Source organism: Manacus candei, unplaced genomic scaffold (assembly GCF_025592945.1).
Source record: "Manacus candei isolate 608988 ecotype Guabito, Panama unplaced genomic scaffold, ASM2559294v1 h1tg000013l, whole genome shotgun sequence".
In the NCBI taxonomy this organism is placed as follows: Eukaryota; Metazoa; Chordata; class Aves; order Passeriformes; family Pipridae; genus Manacus; species Manacus candei.
Window position 1 is genome coordinate 7,467,404 of NW_026138061.1, and position 18,979 is coordinate 7,486,382.

Sequence of the window (18,979 nt, forward strand, 5' to 3'; positions counted from 1 at the left end):
GTGTGTTTTGGTTCTTGGGTTCTCATCATCTGGACAAGTATGTCAACACCAGGATTTCCAAGTTGATAATATGGTCCCCAGGCCTCAGCTTCAGGAATGAAACTTTGGCCATCTCAGTAGATTTCTCAGTAGATTAAAAGGAATGTTTAATGAAATGAACATTCACAACTTTTGCATTTGTGTGGTAAATGAACTCTAGCAACAGGGCAAGACCCGCTCACCAGGAATAGCAAAGGAAGAGCTAACTCAGCTCTGTCCTCACCCTACAATTACATGGAGAGGATAATGCCAACTTACTGTTTAGGACTCGGTGGCCACAGTGGGGTCTTCTGCTTTTGAAACAAATTGAACTGTTGAAAGGAACTAAAATAATTAAAGGCCCATTGTTTTTCAAGCCTTCTTTTTTTTGTCTTCTGTGTGCAAAATTGAGAGTCTGCAGATATTTTTATCTGTTTGTGTATGAGAAAGGAATGTTTGTGGCATTTTTTAAAAATATACTGTGAAAGAGAAAAACAATTCTTGAGGAACACTAGAGACAGTACCTATGTGTATGTAGAGGCTCACACATGTACATGCATGTAAAATGTATATTTGTGATATGCATGTTTGTATATATGTGATACACATGATTATATTTACACATGTATGTTTCTGTATATATACATATGAAATAGAATGAAGTGATCAAATTAACATCCATTTACTTTCCAAGGATTTACTGGCTGTACCTGCTCAGCAACTTGTGTGCAAGCATTATTACTCATGCCCTTTAATGTATTTAACCCTGTTCCTTTTATTGAAATCAGTTGGAATTACATGCAAACCTGGATGGAGCTACTTCACATTTATCTTTTTCTTAACTTTGTAAACCTTTATATTTCATTTATTCCCAGTGGATGCAAAGGAAGATGAAAGTTGTTTATTGGGGAACTCCCCAATGCTTTTAATTCTATGTTAGTTTCCTCAGAAGTTTTTACTGATTCTTTTAGTTATATTGGTTTTTACATTTCATTTAGCAGAGCTTTTGGATGTATGGCAACCCTTAAATATGTCCTCTGTTCTTGTGGATTCATCCATCTCAAACTTTGAAGTTGTGCAAGTTAGTAGAGACATATCCAATGACTTCTCCACTGCCAGAGACTTTTGCCTATCTGGTAAGAAATGGTCATTCATAGCTTTGCAGAAAATACTGATCTGTGAGCTTGAAAACCAAGAACAGCTCCCCCACTTCTGACATAGATACACTGATTTTGTTTATTTTTAAATACTACTCGAGTGTTTTTGAGTCTAAGAGAAGGGACCTGAAATAGTTTAGCAGGTGAAATATACAATAGACATAAAATGCCATACAGTGATTGTGTAATTTTGACACTTCTTGGGCACAGACATCTCTTACTTCTCCAGGCATTGTACAACCTGGAGCATATTGTAGCAAATAATGAAAGTGATGATGTCATATTTTTCTAAAGGACAGTTAAGGGAAGCTCATCGACTGAGACAGGTGAAAGACCCACCTACCACTACCTAAAGTAACCTATAGTGGTGGTGTGTGAGGGTGGTTAACTGAGAGCTGGAATGAAGCAAAGGGAACTGCTTTAATCAACAGCTTGACTAGACAGGAAAGAGTCCTTTAACTACACATGACAGGGAAATCCTCAATGCTGTAGGGCAGTAGAAATAAGGAAAAGTTCCCACCTACTGCTGAAGATGATAATAGTCCCACTTTTTTCAGTAGATGGTCCTCACCTTGTGAGGGTGAGCAGTGTAACTAACTGGGTTTTTTTCCTTTTCCTGTAACTGTTTGAAGGATTATTTCTAGAGGCAAAGTGTTGGATACCCACGTCTGAGTACAGACTGAGAATTAAACCTTTCTCTGGGGCTCCCTGGGGACTGTTTGAATTCAGATGAGGTTATCAGTACTTTATTAGATAATGCTTTTCTCCTTCTAAAACCTGTGATAATATTTCTCTTGCTGTATTATTCCATTTTAAAGCCAATGTAACCTTCTAGTCCTTTGGCTATTTTGGAGAATTTTCTGGGAATTTGAGGACTTTTATATCCCATTATTCTGCTTTAGAGCTACTTTATATCTTGTTGCTTCACCTGTTCTAAACCCTTTCTTTTAAGCATAGTGTAACAATGTCATATAAACTGCTGTGAGGATACATTTTTACCTGCCCTTTTTCTTCATGTTTCACCTCATAGCTTGTTCAAAGAACCAGTCATGTACAGTGGTTACACTAGAAATCCAGCCTTCAGCAATAAGATGCGTTTTCTACCCTGATACACAGATCTGCACACACGGCCTGCAAGGACACAGCTGCCGGGTTTTACTCAAAGAACCTGCTGCCTATATCTACAGGAGACAAGGTAAGAACAGGTTAAGGCTGTGGGGGAGGACCTGAGCTGTGCACAGTTCTTGTGAATGGGGGGTGAGGAAATCCTCACTAGACATGAAGTGATATAGATGTCTCCTAGACACTTGTCCATTGCCGTTTCAGTGGAGTTACAGCCTAGCACTTTTTGTAAAAATGCATGAAATCATGATGTTACCCTCTAGTGCTGAAGCAGGTATGGTAAAGGAAGTCTAGTTTATGAAAGGTGCTTTAGAAAGTGCAGAACAGTAAAACCAAACAAGAACAGTAGTGAAAGTCCAGATCCTTTTCATCTGCAGAAAATGATATGCCCTTCCTTTTAAACTCTGAGAATTACACACAGAGTGTTGAAAGCCCACTGTCAATTTAAAGTGTTAAGGACCATCTCTGGAGAAAACAAAAAAACCCACCCCAAACAGACATCCCTTTTCCCAAACCAGGATGAACTAATATTTTAAAGAAGTGAAAATGATTTTAGAGAGAAAAAGAAATTGTGTAGACAGTGTAGACAGGTAAAAATTCTATTATATGGTTAAGTACTTATTTGAAACTAGAAATTTCATTGATTTTATTCCCCTTGATTTCTATAGATACTGTTTTCTTTTCATGTAATACTGATTATTTCATTTATTAGAAGTAATTAGAACCCAGGTAAAAATAAAGGGGAAGGGAAGAAAATTTTTGTTTTTGTTTCACTGAAATTCTGTGAAGAGTCAGAAGTCAATGAGAACCTTCCAAGTTCAAACTCAATGAGAGAAAAGGGGGTTGTCATTGTCAAGTGCAGCAAAATCAGAGACAGAGACAAAAAAAGCTAGACTTGTGCGTTTGTTCTGTACAGTTTGGGTTTTAGTTCCATGGTTTGGAATTTGGTTTCTGCCTATCAAATACATTGTTTTAGGAAAGAAATAGCTCTATTTTAATGAATTATTTTATAATGAGACAATAACACAAATTTATCTGTTTCATTTAAAGAAGGAAATCGGGCACATAGTTTAAAACTAAGGGAAATAGGGCTGATTTTCATTTCTGAAATGGTAATAACTTGAAAAAGCCAATTATTTTTCCTCTGTTCCCTCTGTGACAGATTTATTCCTGCCCATTTCTGAATTGGATTTGACCCCGTCTGTGTACATCCCGTCCCATGGAAATCTGGTGGGCAAATCCCAGGTGATCCGCGTTGGCTCAGAATGGAGAAATATCAACCAGTTCCTGGGGGTCCCATATGCTGCCCCTCCCCTTGCAGAGAGGCGCTTCAATCCTCCAGAGCCCTCTGCCTGGGTGGAAACCTGGAATGCCACAGTGGCTCGGTAAGAAACCCCTGTCACCATCTACAGAAGCGCTTGTCGGTCCAGGTGTATGAAAGCAGCTGGAGTGATGACCACAATACTCATGTCCTTTCTTACAAAGCAAGCTATAGAGTACAGACAGGTACAACTTTGGGACTTTGATTAGCAAAAAGAATATTTTGTCCATCTATATGTTAAAGCATGCAAGCCCCTTAAGAAAAAAGGCAAATTCCAGTACGTCGCCTTGAATCTATAGGTAACTCCCCACCAAATGTCTGCTGTCTGTGCATTTTCATTCTGAATGGAATTTATACAGGTATTTTTGATATTTATACAAATATATTTTACTCCTACTGAGCCATAAATTTGTAGACATTTAGTCAAACAGGGGTATTTAAACACTGATGTAACCAGAAGCTGTGGGCCTCATATAGAAATTATCTGCCTAGTTGTGTCCAGGAGATCAGGCTGAAGGACCCAGAAAATCTTTTCTGTCCAAAAACTATTAAAAGACAAATACTTGCTAAATGGCTTGGATAGAAATACAGAAGTTATAAACATTTAGGTAATGCCTTAAGATGGAAAGAGTGCTAGGAACTGTTTTAACAGATGGGCTAAATTTCTCCTAAGTGCCTCTATCTAGTGTTTCTAATTGGCTGTCCCTGCTCTCCAGAGCTCTACAGGCATCTCTGTCTGGTGAGTTTAGGTTAGAGGCACTCTACAGACATCACCTTTGTGTGCATGTTTGTGTTTAATTTAGTCTTACAATAGAAGTCTTAATTTTGTTACACTGGGGAAACAAAATGACAAATTGTGAGTGTCTGTTTCCTAAAGAAAAGAGGGTTTGGGTGACACTGCTTAGAATACCAGTGCTGTGGAACATGTCAGGACAGTGGATTACAAAAACCCCAAAGCAAATAAAAATGCAGCAACAACAAGAAACCAGCTATAATCTTTGAAAGTGGAGTGTTTCTTATAGGGCCTTTCTCACAGCGCATCCCTACTGACTGTTTCACGGCAGACATGAATAGCTGCAAGGAAAAAAATAATGATAGAAACAAGAACCGGGAGATCAAAGATGCAGAACAGTCAGAAGGAGAGAACTTGTTAAAGGACTACATGAAGTTTCTGTAGAGGAAGTTGGAGAAATCAGGGCTGAGAGCTGGGGTTAGCAGCTCAAGAGCTTCCCAGGCAGCTAATATGGACCTGAGGTCTACTGAGATCATGCACACAGAGCCATGCAGTCCTGTTCAGTTCCTGGCACCAAGAGTGGTCCTCATGTGGTTAGTGATGAACTACTTGAGCAAACAAATCTGACCAGGAGCTTCATGGTTAAGGAAATGGGAGGTTTTGCAAGGGATCTGGGAGGATGAGGGCCTGCAGGCCTGACATGAATCACCACCTGCTTTGGTGGAAACACACTCTGAGGCTACAGATTTAGACACCTGTCAGCTGTGTGGAATCTATTTGGTCCCTCCTTTACTCAGGATTTGTCTCCAGAGGTTTCTAGCAAAGTCTTTGATGAACTGAGTGAAAAGAGATGTGGCATTTGTTTTCTTGGGGAGTTGAAAGAGCATCTGGCCTGTGGTGATCTTGTCCTTCAGGTTGCACCTGACCTGCAGAGGTGTTAACAGCATAACCACAGTAGCCACAACCTCATGTACATTGGTTAAGTCTGGTGGGACGTGGCTTTTTACTTTCTCATGTTCACAGTGATGTTAAATTAGCACAGACAGCACGAGCTCTTGGTGTCCACAGCCACAGTGTGGTGTCTGTAGGGCTTTGGTGAGACCTACCTGCCTCTGTGGTCTCCCTTTGAAGACCTGGTGTTGCAATGAGCAACCTGGCTGGTTTTGAAAACAATTTAGGGACCTTAGTTAATCTGTTCCTATCTTTTGAATTCACAGTGCTGTCTTAGTCCAATGAAGAATTTGGCCATTATCTTCTATTATTAATTTAGGGTTATCATGGCCAGGCTTCGCGAACGAAGATTTGGGAAGGGCTCTACCCATGTTTGTTACAAGCACGCTGGTGGCTAAAAAGGCCAATATGAGAGAGACACGTCCAGTTGCAAAAGGCACAGCAGAAAGACTCTTTAGGTGGTATATTCTGCAAGACACAATTCTTTCTGTGTTGTCTTTTCTCCTCAAGAGTGATCCTGCATGCTTTCTCAAAAGCATCAGCAGCGTTAAAAATAGTGTGTCTCCAGACCTCCCGATTGGAGGCCAGAGTAGACCAGTTAAAAAATATAATTATTTGACTTTTCACTTGGAGAATAGGAGAGACCTCACTCTCTGTATGTATAGAAAGTGTTGATTTTTTTAGGATTATATATTAATGTTGCTCAATACTTGTATATAATAAACTCACACGAGCACAGTACTATTAGTGATGGAAGAGAAACATTTATTTATCACCCTGGACCTGATAAAAGACTTAAAAAAACCCAACCCAACCCAACTAAAACCCCCATCCAGCTATTGAAGTCTCTAGCTGCTGGAAGAGCTGTGGACTTGCCTCAGCAGGTGGCAGCCTTTCCCTGGAGTCGGTCCCAGCATGAGGAGCTTCTGGGAGCTGGACAAAAAAAAAACCGTGGTCATGGGTGATGATTCCTGCTGCCCTGTGGAAAGCTGTATGATTAGTAGTGTTAGACCTGTTGTCCTGGCAGGATTCCTACCTGGGAATTCATATTTTCTCTGCCTAAAATGGCTTTAGCAGTTTTGGTTGGAGATGATGTGATTCTCTATGTCAGTGGGAAAGCTGTTGAGTGATATCACCTTATGGAAAAAAATTGTAGAATTACATTAAATCTGGTCCTTTTCTTTGTGGTTTTCTATTACTTTCTTCACACCTTCAAGGCAAAATTTTACAAAGGCATTAAAATAATAATTTAGAAACAATTCTCTGAAATATTACCATCTTTCCATAGCCTCTTTTGGCTTATTCTCTAATAAATTGTGATGTTTTTCCATAACTCATTGTCTGATACAAATATGGCTGTAAAGTAGAAGGAACTGGCTTCAAAGTAGCTTATTACAGAACTGCAAAATTCATCCACTTGATTCTTATACTTTATATGCTTGAGCATATGACTCTCATTCAGATGATGGCCAGAGAATGGTTTTCTGTACGTGGTTGGCTCCTGAACTCCTGTTACAAGGTCACTTTTAACATTGATTGGCACTGTTAATGGTCTGCTCTGCTACTTAAAGCAAAGAGATTTTAAAAATGCATTAAAATTTTAAACTTACTGTATTTTCCCACAGACCATTAGAAAATAAATTAAACATAAAGAAATGGAGCCCACAGACCATTAGAAAATTAATCAAAATATATGTAGCCCACAGACTATTAGAAATTAAAATAAATAACTGACATTTCATCAAAAGAGTGGATTATATAGTTGTACAGGCAGTAGCAGGGGAGATCTGGGCCTGAGACCCCCAGCTCTGCTCCCCTTGCAGCTGGTGATAATTTTGTGCAGTTTATGTAAAGCGTGAGTTTTTTGAAAACATATTGTCAAGTTCTTAGCTTTTTAAAATGGGGCAGGGCTTCTGAGGAAGGACTCTTGACATACAAATACATTGCACTGTGTGTGTGTGTACAAATCTACATACCTGTTACTAAAATATAGGTGGGCACGGTTTTAAATGTGATTGAGATCTGCAGATTTAATGATTTTATTAAGCTAATGCATCAAAATATGAGGAAATAACACCAGTGGAAAAAGAGTACAAGCCTTTTTATTGTAGCTTTCTCAATTGGTGTCTCTAGGGCAGTGTGTTGGCAGCCAGGAGATGGAGAGGCCCCGCCACAGTCTGTCAGTGAAGACTGCCTGTATCTGAACATCTTTGTTCCTACCACCTCTGTAAGTAGGAGACAAGTCGAATTTTTTTTGTAGCTGAGCACTGTCTTTTTTCAAAGTAATTTAACTGACATGAGTGCTTGTTTTTCCTGTGTTCACAGAACCTGCAAAGTTAAATTAGGCACTCTAGTGTTTTTACTAGTGCAAGAGTATTCCCTGCAGACTTTCCATGAGCCGTGTTGGGTAACCAGGAGGAGAGTATACTAAAAAGCTAGAAATAAGAGAGACAAAGAGAGAAACAAAGGACAAGAAGAAGGTGGGGGCAAAGGTGGAGAAATTAGGGACAGAAATGGCAATGTTCCTGCAGTGAGATCAACTGTCCAGCAGACAATAATGCTAGACAATACATCAACACTTGCCACCAGTCAGGGAGCTGCTGATGGTTTTATTTCACCCTCATATTTACTGTTCCCCTGTTGACATCTGTGGGAGATCTGTTGAGGAATGAGAGTGGCAAAGCAATGCTAGATTTGTGGCCAGCTCACAGGGCATAAAAATAGATGTTTCAAAAATGACTGGGCCACTGGTACAATGTGAGGAATCATCATTTGAAAGTTCTTGATTTTCTCATTCTAAAAGATATAAAAGAAAGCTTCAAGTTAAAGCCAAGCTAAAATGATTGGCCAACCCCTGGGGGGCTGGGGATAAAGCTGCTGAATAACATATGAATCTCATTGAAGAGTGGGCTCAGAGACAGGAACTGTTTCTTTCCACACTACTGGAAATTTTCAGAAGGTGATGGTAGTTATAGTAGAAATTTATAAGTCTGTCATACATCATGTCTGGAAAGAGCTGGTCTAGCTATCTGACAGCAGCACAGAGAGTGCCTTGCAGGCCCGTTTTAATCATCAGAGAGACCAGCAGTCTGTCTTCTCCCTGCAGCATCAGACTGTCATTTTGCCTCGAGTGTAGTCCCCACTTATTGAAACCATCAGGTCACTGTCCCAGGCAGTTTGCCATCTATGCTTAAGAGCTGCTTTCAAGATAGTTTATTTGAAAACATTGTATTTTCTACCATCTGATAGACTAAATAGGCTTGTCTCTTCTCCTGGCGGTCCTGTGAGCTGAATCCCTCTTTTGTAGAGGTGTAAAGTAGAAGTAGATCCAATCAAGTCAATCAGTTTCACATGTAGAAGTCCAGACCAAGAGAGAACTAAAACTTCTGGTTTTACAGAAGTAGCTGGGAGCAGAAAGCATTGCATTTTCCTGCCTCTTTTTGTGGTGAGCTCTATTTTTTACTCACAGAGAACTATAGTTATGTATTTTCAGCCCATGGAAGGTTAAATCAGCTAGTAAATATTGAATACAAAATCTCTTGAAAAGCAGTGAATGCAGAGGTCATTCAGGAGCATTTTGAGCCTCAACAAGAGCACAGTGCAGGGACTGATGCCTGTTGCCAAAGGACTCTCAAAGTATCAATCAGTGAAGAAGGTGAATGACATCATTTTGCTTCTGTAGCTACAAGTATCACAATTAAACTGGCACTTCTGATTTTTTCCATCTGTAATCATCACCACCTGTTACACGAGCAAAGCAAAGCTGTGCTTTACCTTCATTTAAGAAGAGTTTAATTGTACAATCATGATTTTAAAATCTCCATTAAATAGGAATAGAAAGTGTACCCTCTCTCCTCCTACCCCATCCCCTGCACATGTTATTCCCATCCTTAGTGCATCATCCCCATTGCACTCAATTATTTACTGAACAATATTTTGCAGTAGTAAAAGCACTGTAGATTGCCTGGCTTGGTAGAGTTTAAATCTATTCCTGCCAAGTGTTTTTTACAGAAGGATGAGCAGGGAGGGTTGGACCAGATAACCCCACCGGTGGTCCCTTCCAACATTACCCGTTCTGTGATTCTGTGATAGAGAAGATGGTTCTGAATATTATGAAGCCTTTCAGACTTCCTGGTGCTGCTGAACTTCATTCTCCTGTTAGGGTTTTCACATGGGACCTAAGACCTTGCAGTCATGAGACTATGATGGAGCTGCTGGGCTTCCCATTGCTGGATGCAGACTAAGAAATGGGAATACTACATCCATACACTTGGCACTGTGCACAGTCCCAGTGCTAAATCTTCCCCTGAATTACTCCATATCTGTTGCAGCTGTTGCAAATGGCTTTGGTTTGCCATTTCAAAATTTTATTGCCTGACTTAACCTTTCTTAAGCTTTTCATCACTATAGCATTGGGTAAAGTCACTCAGAATAATGTAATATGCAATTTACAGGGCAACTGGAGGGCATGGTGCTACAGAGGCTGTGGACACATGGGAAATGCTTAGTGTGAACCTCAGGCTTAACCATGGTGAACTGAGGGGATGGAGCAGGCTGAATATGATGGTTAATACTGTTTTAGCTGACATGGCTCCATGTGGTTGTATTTCAGAATGAGTTTCCATCTGAAAACACATTATTTCATTTTTTTCTTTACCTCCATCTCTCTCTGTGCTGCGTGCAGTGCAGAAATGGGAACCACAGACAAGGCACTGCAAATTAGGCAATTTCAATTCGGAGAAGTTAATGAGAAAAAGCAGCAAGTCTCAGTGCTTGCAATTTCTTGGGTTTTCTTGGTAACATTGTCATGTTCACAAGAAGCCCCTGAAGTGATTCACCAGATAGATAAGTGAGGAGTGTGCACAGTTGTGAAAAATTAAGGGCAACTGAGGGGTGTTTGCCTTCTATTCCATAATTTTTCAGGATGCTGCTTCTCCTGTACAGCCAGTCATGTTTTTGCTGGAGACATCCTTTGCCAGAACAGATGGCACTGCTGTGTTTAGCTAAGCTCCATCCAGAAAATAACAGCAGCAGAGCTCATTGCCCTCTAACTGCAGGGAAAACCAACCCCAGATGTACTTTGATGCTGCTGCAGGGGCCACCAGCTCTTCTTCAGAAAACACCGCCAGCTGCCAATGCAGAAAGTGGGATGGTGGGTGTGTGTGACCTGCTGCTGAGCAGAGGAGAGAGGAGCCTCCTTCAGGATAGTCCCAAAGTGGGCAATAGGGGATGAAAGTGCTGAATGGAAAATTGGGGTTACATTTTGAAAAAACCTTTCTATCATTGGAGCAGGTTATTCTGCTTTATTCAGCAGGAAAGAAAAAAAAAGACAAAAACTGAAACAAAACCCCTCCGTATGTTTCACTGAGGGTATTTCTTTAGAGTGTCATCTTGGTAGAACTGTAACCTGCTGGTATGTGCTGAGGTCTCCTGCCTGGCTGCAGCCCTTCTCCTGTTTCCCTCTTCTTTGAACTTTTCCTGAATGTTTGTGTGAAGCAGGTATGCTTTAGCAAAGATAAGCCCACCACATGCTCAGTGGCCAAGGCAAGAGGAGCTGCCTTGGGCTAACCTAGAGGAGATATTGACTGGTGGAACACAATGATGCTATTAGATCCACCTTATACTGGACAGAGTGCCCTCTTTAATGGTATATAGGTAATTGTGGACAATTTGTGGAGAATTATGACAATAGCCATTGAATTCCAGACAGATAGCCAGATACCCCCTCATTATGGTCACTCATAAAGAGCTATAAATGGCTTAGATAATATTAATGGGGAAGATGCTTGTGTTCTCATCGGTGACTGACAAAAGCAGTTGGCTACAGGAATAGTAACCTGGTTGTTGTCATGGCAGGTCAAAAATATGTCTGTGTTGCTGTTCTTCCACAATGGAGGGAGTTACAGTGCTGAGGAGGGAAAGACAACTCTGGATGGATCCTACCTCGCTGCCATCGGTAACGTCATTGTTGTGACAGCAAACTACCGGGTTGGTGTCTTTGGCTTCCTTAGTACTGGTAAGTCATGGATTTCCAGAGCAAACACAGCTATGGGATAAATTGCATTCTGTACCACTTCTGCTTCTGATTTTTTTTTAAAGTAGTTTTTTAACTTGAGAAACCCATATATTTCACTGATTTGTTTTTTTTCTTTTTTTTGAAAAGAAAAATGGTCAAGAAATGGTGGTGACTAGATCTGAAGAGAAAGGGGAAGGGCTGGAGGCAAAGGGACAACAAACCAAACTCAAGCATCCGTATCGAAGCACTGGTTAGACTTCTGTTTGCAAATGCAACTGTGGATATTGGGTTTTGCAGACATACATGAAGATAGGTTAGGCATCAAAATTCCTGCTAATTCCAGTGGCCTACCATTGCGGGTATGGTTTTCAATGACTCCAACTTCCAAATTGTTCCATCCATGAAATTTTGCTGATGCTCTGTTGTGCCCATGTCAGAGTGGGGAAGAGGCAGAGAGGAATAACTGCAGGTTCATGGTAAGAAGAATGCGAAAGGATGGAAGTATGGCACAAAGATGGTTGGTTCCTCAGCAGTTCAGCTTGACTTCTCCTCTGAAGGACTTGCCACATTTAATTTGAATCTGTTAGCCCTCCATACTGTCCTGAATCTAACTGCATGTTCTGTGTTTGCAACTCTTCCCCATACTCTAGTATAAAGGACACTTTTGCTCTCCTATTGCCCCCTAATATCAATTGCTATTGAAAATTATACAAATTCCCATCACAAAGAGGCACATACACATGAAAATGTACATTGGATCTCCCTAAACCTTTGTGGTAGTGCCATCTGCTCTTTGGGATTGTTTTTTTTTCTTTTTTTCATTTTGACTTTTATTAGACTTACCTGTTTAAGCAAATAGAGAATACTTTTCTTTATACCATCTTTCACTTCTGCCTGGGGCAGGGGAACTAAGGTAGAGAGACGTGGAGAGAAAATGCAACAGTTCCAAATGGAGCTCTGTCTCTATTGGTCTTGCAGCAATTCTTGGTCTCCTTTGTGGGCATTTTAATACCTTTATAACCTTTAGGAAGTTATATTTGCCATGTTTGCAATTACCAGACCTACATACTTTGCATCATGATTCTTTTAAGTGTTCACTGCTGGGTAGATTTTGCCCAGTTTGGGGTTATAACTGCAGTTATTGGTTATTTTGTCCCTTCTCTATTTACTGTTTTGTTCAAAGCTCACTCCCAGCAAAGCCCATCTTTCATTCAATATCTAGAGATCTGGCACTAAAGCTCCTTACTCATTTAGATAAGAAATTGGCTATAAGTGTATCTGTGAGAAAAAAAAAATCGCTGTTTTCATCAGTGCAAACCTGATGTTTATGAAAGCGATACCATAATTTAATTTTGTCTAGAGCCAAATGCAGTGTGGATATGTGCTGTGGGAGCTTCCATTACGCAGCACTGCCCACACATTACCCACTAACCTCCTTCAGCCCAGTGAACCTCACCCAGGTTTCTTCCTAAACAGAAACTGCTGGAGGGGCTGAATATTATACACCAGTATTTATGTGATGGTCCATAATTTTGGGATCAGGAAAATTATTCAGTCTCTTTTTCGTAGGGATCTGTTTACATGTCCCAAAATGTCAAGACATGGGCTTGCTGTACCTGATTGGCATTCCTGCAAACCTTCAGATAGAGGTGGTTCATTACACTTTGGGACTATCTGGGGACCTTTTCCTCATTTGTACTGTGGAGCTGTGGCCAAAGAAAAGTGCAGTCTTTGCTGACCTCATCCTCTTTGAGAAGTCCTTGGTGTGAATTTGGGAAAATCCTGGTATCCTAGAATCATAGAATATCCTGAGTTGGAAGGGACCTACGAGGAACATCAGATTTCAACTCCTGGCCCTGCACAGGGCAACCCCAAGAATCACATCATGTATCAGAGTGTTGTCCAAACAGCAAGCTAAGCTCCATATTCATGGGAAACCTTAAAAATTCCTTCAGTATCACATACTATCTCCCCTATGTTGTCTTTACTCCATGGGGTGGGGGTAATAAAGTGTGTGTGTTTGTATCAGGGTTCCCAGCAGCAGGGATTTTCAGTCATACCCATTCTGGTCCCCCACAGGTTGATAGAACATCTTTGAATCCTTCTGTACATGACAGTAGCCACTGGGGATTTTCAATGAATCTTAGCAGTCTGGGTCAAGTAATACAAGGATTTTTCTCTAACAGATCCTTAGTGATATTCCAGGGATGTTTTTCATTCTTCATGAAAGACAAATCCTGGTCCTTTGGAAGTTTAACCATTAGTTTCAAGGGAGGCAGGAGCTCGCCCTTAGGACTGTGGGAACATTAGCAGCAGGACTGTTAGAAGGCTCTACAATTAGAAATAAAAGTTATGAACTTGTGAGTAATATTAATTTCATTGTCCAACTAAGCAAAGTGCTGAATCCTCTTAAGTTGACTTGTTATAAATTGCAAAACTAGAAATGAAGAAATTGAATGGATATTTAAGGAACTGAAGAGCAGTGAAAACAACAGATTTCCTTTTGTTTGGTTGGGGTTTTTGTTAGTTCTGCAGCTGTTCTGATCTCAATGGCAGGGCTTTTTCAAGAACTGAAAGAACTCTTTTCCTTCTTCATACAAAAGATGTTTAATTTAATTTACTGTCACTCATTGATGTTACAAAAGAAGATGCACATTCTTACTAGTGCCTTTACCTCTTGCTTTGCATCTGGAAAAATAAGGGTGAATTGCCATTGATACAAATGGCAAGGATATGGAGAAGACAGTCATGGTTTTGGGTTTGATTCTTTTAAGATTCCATGAAATCATATAAAACAGAATGATTTTCATGCTTTTGTTTAGCACTATTGTTCTCCCATTTGGTAATAACAGAAATGTATGTTCAGAAGGAAGCAAACAAAGACACTGGTTTCTTTTCAGTCTCCTGTGGTTCTCAGGAATGCAATCTTTTCCTACAAAAAGGCAGTGGAAAAGATTCCTGGCAGACATGTTTCTTTTGGTCTAACTCCTGTGAATGTCCACTGTTCTCCAGTGTGGTACATTTCACAACCTGGTTGTGGTTTTTGCCAGGGCAAAAGGAACTGGTTATATTTCCCTCTTAGAACTTTTTGTTTAATGTATTGGTACTATATTAAACAAATATATATTATATATATATATATATATAATAATTGTGTGGCTAAAACATTTACATGGATTTACGTATAAAAATTTCTTCACCAAAAGGATTGTCAAGCACTGGAACAGGCAGTTCAGGGCAGTAGTGGAGTCACCATTTAAAAGATTTGTTGCTGTGGCACTTGGGGACGTGGTTTAGTGATGGACCTGGCAGTTAACACTTGGATTTGATGATCTTAAGGGTCTCTTCCAACCTAAATGATTCTGTGATTTCACTTCCTCTGGGGATGTCTCACAAGGGATGCAGCAAGTCCTTAAAATGAGATTGCCTTTTCAACAGCACAGAGTGGGTTTATTGTTGGATTGAGGACCCTGGGAACTGGTCGTGGTGTGCAGAAAAAAACTAAAACCAAACCAAACCAAACCCCAAAAACTGACCAGGGAAAGCTTTTTCTCCATTGCTTCACTGGTATGGCTTGCACTGTTCATCTGAAACTATGGCTATAGATGGAAGATTATGTTTTTTTGGTTTTTGCACCACTTAGTTTTTGGCTGCCCTACTGGAAGGGTACTTACAGTGATGCCTGTTATGATGTGGGTATCTCTAAACCCTACAAGGCTACCAGTAATCTATTCTCCTCTGTATTTATTCTGCTGCTTAAACTGGTATGTTTGACACCTCAGTAATTCATTACAGTAAGTATATTGATATCTACCACAGGATGTAAACTTTCAATTGCTCTTTGCCCAAGACAGGGCTACATCTCCACAAAGTGGCAGCTTTTTATTCCACTCTCTGTTGATTTTGATTCACTAGTTTCTGAACCTACCCTTAGTTTAAAATTGTACTATTTGGTCTTGGCAATGGAAGAAACAAATAGTTTCATCTGTTTTTCTATTCATGACTTTTTTGTCTTGCCCTGTGGGGCTTTTTTCCTCAAGTTTTAAATGTGGAGAATTTTAAAACTTTAAAAATAAATGGCTCATTGTGGATTATAAAGAAGTAGACAGTGAATAATCATTTTCTATTCCTTTCTTACAGATTGTGGAGGAATTACTTATTTCTGCTTTTGTTGATATAAAATTAACCTTACCTAGGGGGTTGCATCATTAGATGCTTTCAGCATTAGTTTCCTATTAATCAAAGTATCAGGTTACCACTTGTTGAGGTTGAAAAGTAAGTGTTGATACTTAGGCATGTGAAATACATGATTAATTATTTGTTTCCATGTTAACAAAAATATGAGTATTTATATATTCATATTTCTGAAATATATATATATATATATCAGATTTCTATCAGTTAGACATGGGATAATCTCAGAGGATGTAGATGGAGATATGCATTTTAAAATAATGTCTGGAAGCATGTAAAGAAATCCAAGATGTTATGACTTATAATGATTGGTCAGACAGGGTAAGTGTATAAAAGGGATGTAGGAAGGAAATATGCAATTAGGTGCACTCTAGGGAAACAGTCAATGATCCTTATGGGTCCCTTCCAACTCAAGAATCTGGAAAACACACAGATTTTTTTGTGTGCTTTTAATTCATTCTAAGATCGATCTACTTACGTAGAAAAAGAATCTTATGGCTAAATTTGTGGATACCTGAGCCTGTGTTCAAGTCTCCTGCCATGATGTGTCCTAATGAAGCTTAGAAGTTGGGGTGTTATTTTTCTATCAACAGGACAGACAAAGAGGCACCTCCAGGGCTGCCTGGTGGAGTGGTAAAAACTGAAATGGAGTCAGTCTGTAAAGTGATAACCTTGGAAGAGACCACTTTAGACTTTTAACTTATGGTAGCAGTTTTGTCCAAGTTCAGCTTCAGGAGCTGCTAAAAATGTGACATTTAGTCAAAACTTCAAAGGTTTATAGTTTTGTTTCTTTTCAGCCCCGTTTTATTTTCTACAACAGGTTCTGCTGAGGCGAGTGGGAATGCTGGACTTTTGGATCAACTGGCAGCTTTGAAGTGGGTGCAGCAGAACATTGCTGGCTTTGGAGGAGACCCCAGCAGGGTTTCTTTGGGAGCTGACCGTGGTGGGGCAGATGTCACCAGCATTCACCTGCTCACAGAGACAGCGGATACTGACCTTTTCAGGAGGGTGTTGTTGATGGTAAGTTCCATTCCTGCTTCAGCTTCAACTTCATTGTGAAAGGATGTTGATGCAGAGATGAGGATGTTGCAGTGTGTGGGTGCTGGTTTTATTTCGTCCATACCTTGGCAGCACTAATAGGGCTGTTATTGCTATAGTTATTTTTCATCTCACCTGGGACTGTTATCTCCAGGAGCTGAGCGCTTCACCAGGATGTACAAGAGATGCACTTTTGTGTTTGATTTACTCATAGTAAGAATCTAGTTTTCGTCACTGTGGTTTTTTGTGCATTATATAAATAATCTTGTTTCATAACTTACAGGTACAACAGCTTAGTTTCCATTCCATAAATACATTTGTTGGTCAGCAGTCTTTAGACTCTAAAACTGATGAGCCAGATTTCTACACGTTAAAGTATCCAATCTTTTTATCAGATCTTATGGCAGATTTCATTTAAAAGAAAAGGAAGTTTCAGAGAGTAAAAATGTGTTTACTGATGGGCTTATTTGCTGTCAGCTTAGACCATTTTCTCAGTCAGTCCAAGTGATCCATGTTTTTACAGCCTTTCCCATGTTGAATCTCAGGACTTTGAGATCAGTTTTGTCAGTGTCAATACTGCCGTTTCTCTTTACAGCCTAAGATAAGAGTGGTGTGCTCTAAATAAGGCTTAATGATCAGAGGAGGTTTATGTATCCAGCAGAAATGGTACTTGGACAAAATGATCTCTCTGCTAGCAGGGTTGACTTCAAACAGTAAGCAGGGGGATGGAATTCTTGGTTCAGGAAGCCTAGGGCCCAATTAAATACAATCTTGTCTTGAAAATAATGACATCTTAATTTTTCTTCACTGTGTCCTTGCTTCAGAAAACATAACTTGCCTTTTGCATCCCCATGGCTCAGTAAGTTTATTTTAATTGCATCACTCTAATGGGGAAGGCAAGGGAAGTCATGAAAATCGCTGCTCAGTAGTTGGGGGGTTTTTTGTGTCATTGTCAGATCATTCCTCACACAGTTCCAAGATTTTTACTCAGCTCTTGGCATAGCAGTTAATTGGCCAGGAGACCCAGAGCTGTTTTCTTTCAGTTTTATCGTACTTTTACTCTGAAATCACAAACCCTTTACTGACATGACTGAGGATGGGGCCCTGTGAAAGCTGTGGCAGGATAAAGTGCAATTTACCAGTTGAGCAACTCGAGAAAGGGAAATGCAAGAACCTCTTTGCTTATTGTTACTTCTGAGTGTAGTTCCACATTACATCTTTTCTTTTATACAAAAAAGTCTAAACTCATTCTTTCTCCTGCAGCAGAACATTGAATAATGGAAAACAGTGACAAGTGCAATGAGCAGGCAGGTGCATCAGTTCTTTCCACTTACCTAAAGTTTGTAACAACAATTTTCTTCCTGGGACTGTGCAGACCACTGTCTTAGCAAAAACAGGGTCTCCAGTGGTTTCAGAGAAGTATTAATTATTTATCCTGACAGCATCACAGTGGATGTAGTTTTCTTGTGAAGTACACTGACAAAATGAAAAGCAAGCAACAGTACAAGGAGCTTGTAGCTTTAAAATATACTTGATTGCTTTTTTTTTTTTTAAGATTTTGTTTTTTATTAAAGTGATGCCAAATGCAACTGTTGGTTTACTCAGATTTCTCACTTACACCTACTGTAAAGGGATGTGTCTTGCTTTTGTTCCCAGACACCAAAATCATTGAATACTTTTAATTTTACTGTAAAAAAGGAGCTGCACACAGGCTAAGAAGCATAAAACTGAGAATATATACCAGGTATAGCTTTCCTGAGGGAAAATACCATGAAGCAGTACAGCTCTTCTGCAAAAGTCAGCTTTGTGCTCTTTGTTTCGGTCTTTGCTATGCATGATAAAACCATACTGTTTCTGAGCGTGCAGAGAGGTGTGATGTATGAAACTTTCTTTACAAGAAGACAAGCACCTGAAACAGCAAAATGCTTTTGAGTTTCCTATGTCTACCCTATAATAGGTGTTTTTTTTTTAACAGATCTGTAAACAGATTGTACAAAATCAATAAAAAGCTATCATGAGGACCCTTTATAATTTATTTCACCTTTCAGTTGTGTGATTATTAAAAAGTGGTATCAGTGATTATGGTCTTGTTTTAAATGGTTTAAGGGCATTAACCTGGCATCTGACTTCATCTTTTGATTAATTTATTTATTTGCCAGTGCAATTTTGATATAGAAGAGTGGATCAATGGTATGGATTTCAGGAAGCTGTGGAGGGCAGCTATGTTAGGTGTCCTCCCCAGGCATCCCTGGCAGGTGTCAGGAGGAAAGCTCCCAGACTTCTTCCACACAACACAAGGGAAGACACCAGGTCCCTCCTGGCCATGGAAGCAGATCAGTCAATACTGGAAAGAGAAGGTTTATTGCCCTTCTGAAACTACTGCAGTCAGGTGCAGGGCTGTCTGACGTGGACTATAAATATCCCTGATC

The 18,979-nt window shown here is 39.9% G+C and overlaps 1 protein-coding gene across 1 annotated transcript in view; it reads left to right on the forward strand.

Moving 5' to 3' along the window:
- The window catches only part of TG (thyroglobulin), a 147,979-nt gene that overhangs the window by 65,308 nt on the left and 63,692 nt on the right, over nucleotides 1–18,979 (forward strand). The window contains exons 36-41 of the mRNA XM_051778582.1: nucleotides 1,017–1,154; nucleotides 2,206–2,370; nucleotides 3,460–3,682; nucleotides 7,436–7,529; nucleotides 11,159–11,318; nucleotides 16,333–16,532. Coding sequence (XP_051634542.1) covers nucleotides 1,017–1,154; nucleotides 2,206–2,370; nucleotides 3,460–3,682; nucleotides 7,436–7,529; nucleotides 11,159–11,318; nucleotides 16,333–16,532 — 980 coding nt within the window. The remainder of the gene's footprint in view (nucleotides 1–1,016; nucleotides 1,155–2,205; nucleotides 2,371–3,459; nucleotides 3,683–7,435; nucleotides 7,530–11,158; nucleotides 11,319–16,332; nucleotides 16,533–18,979) is intronic.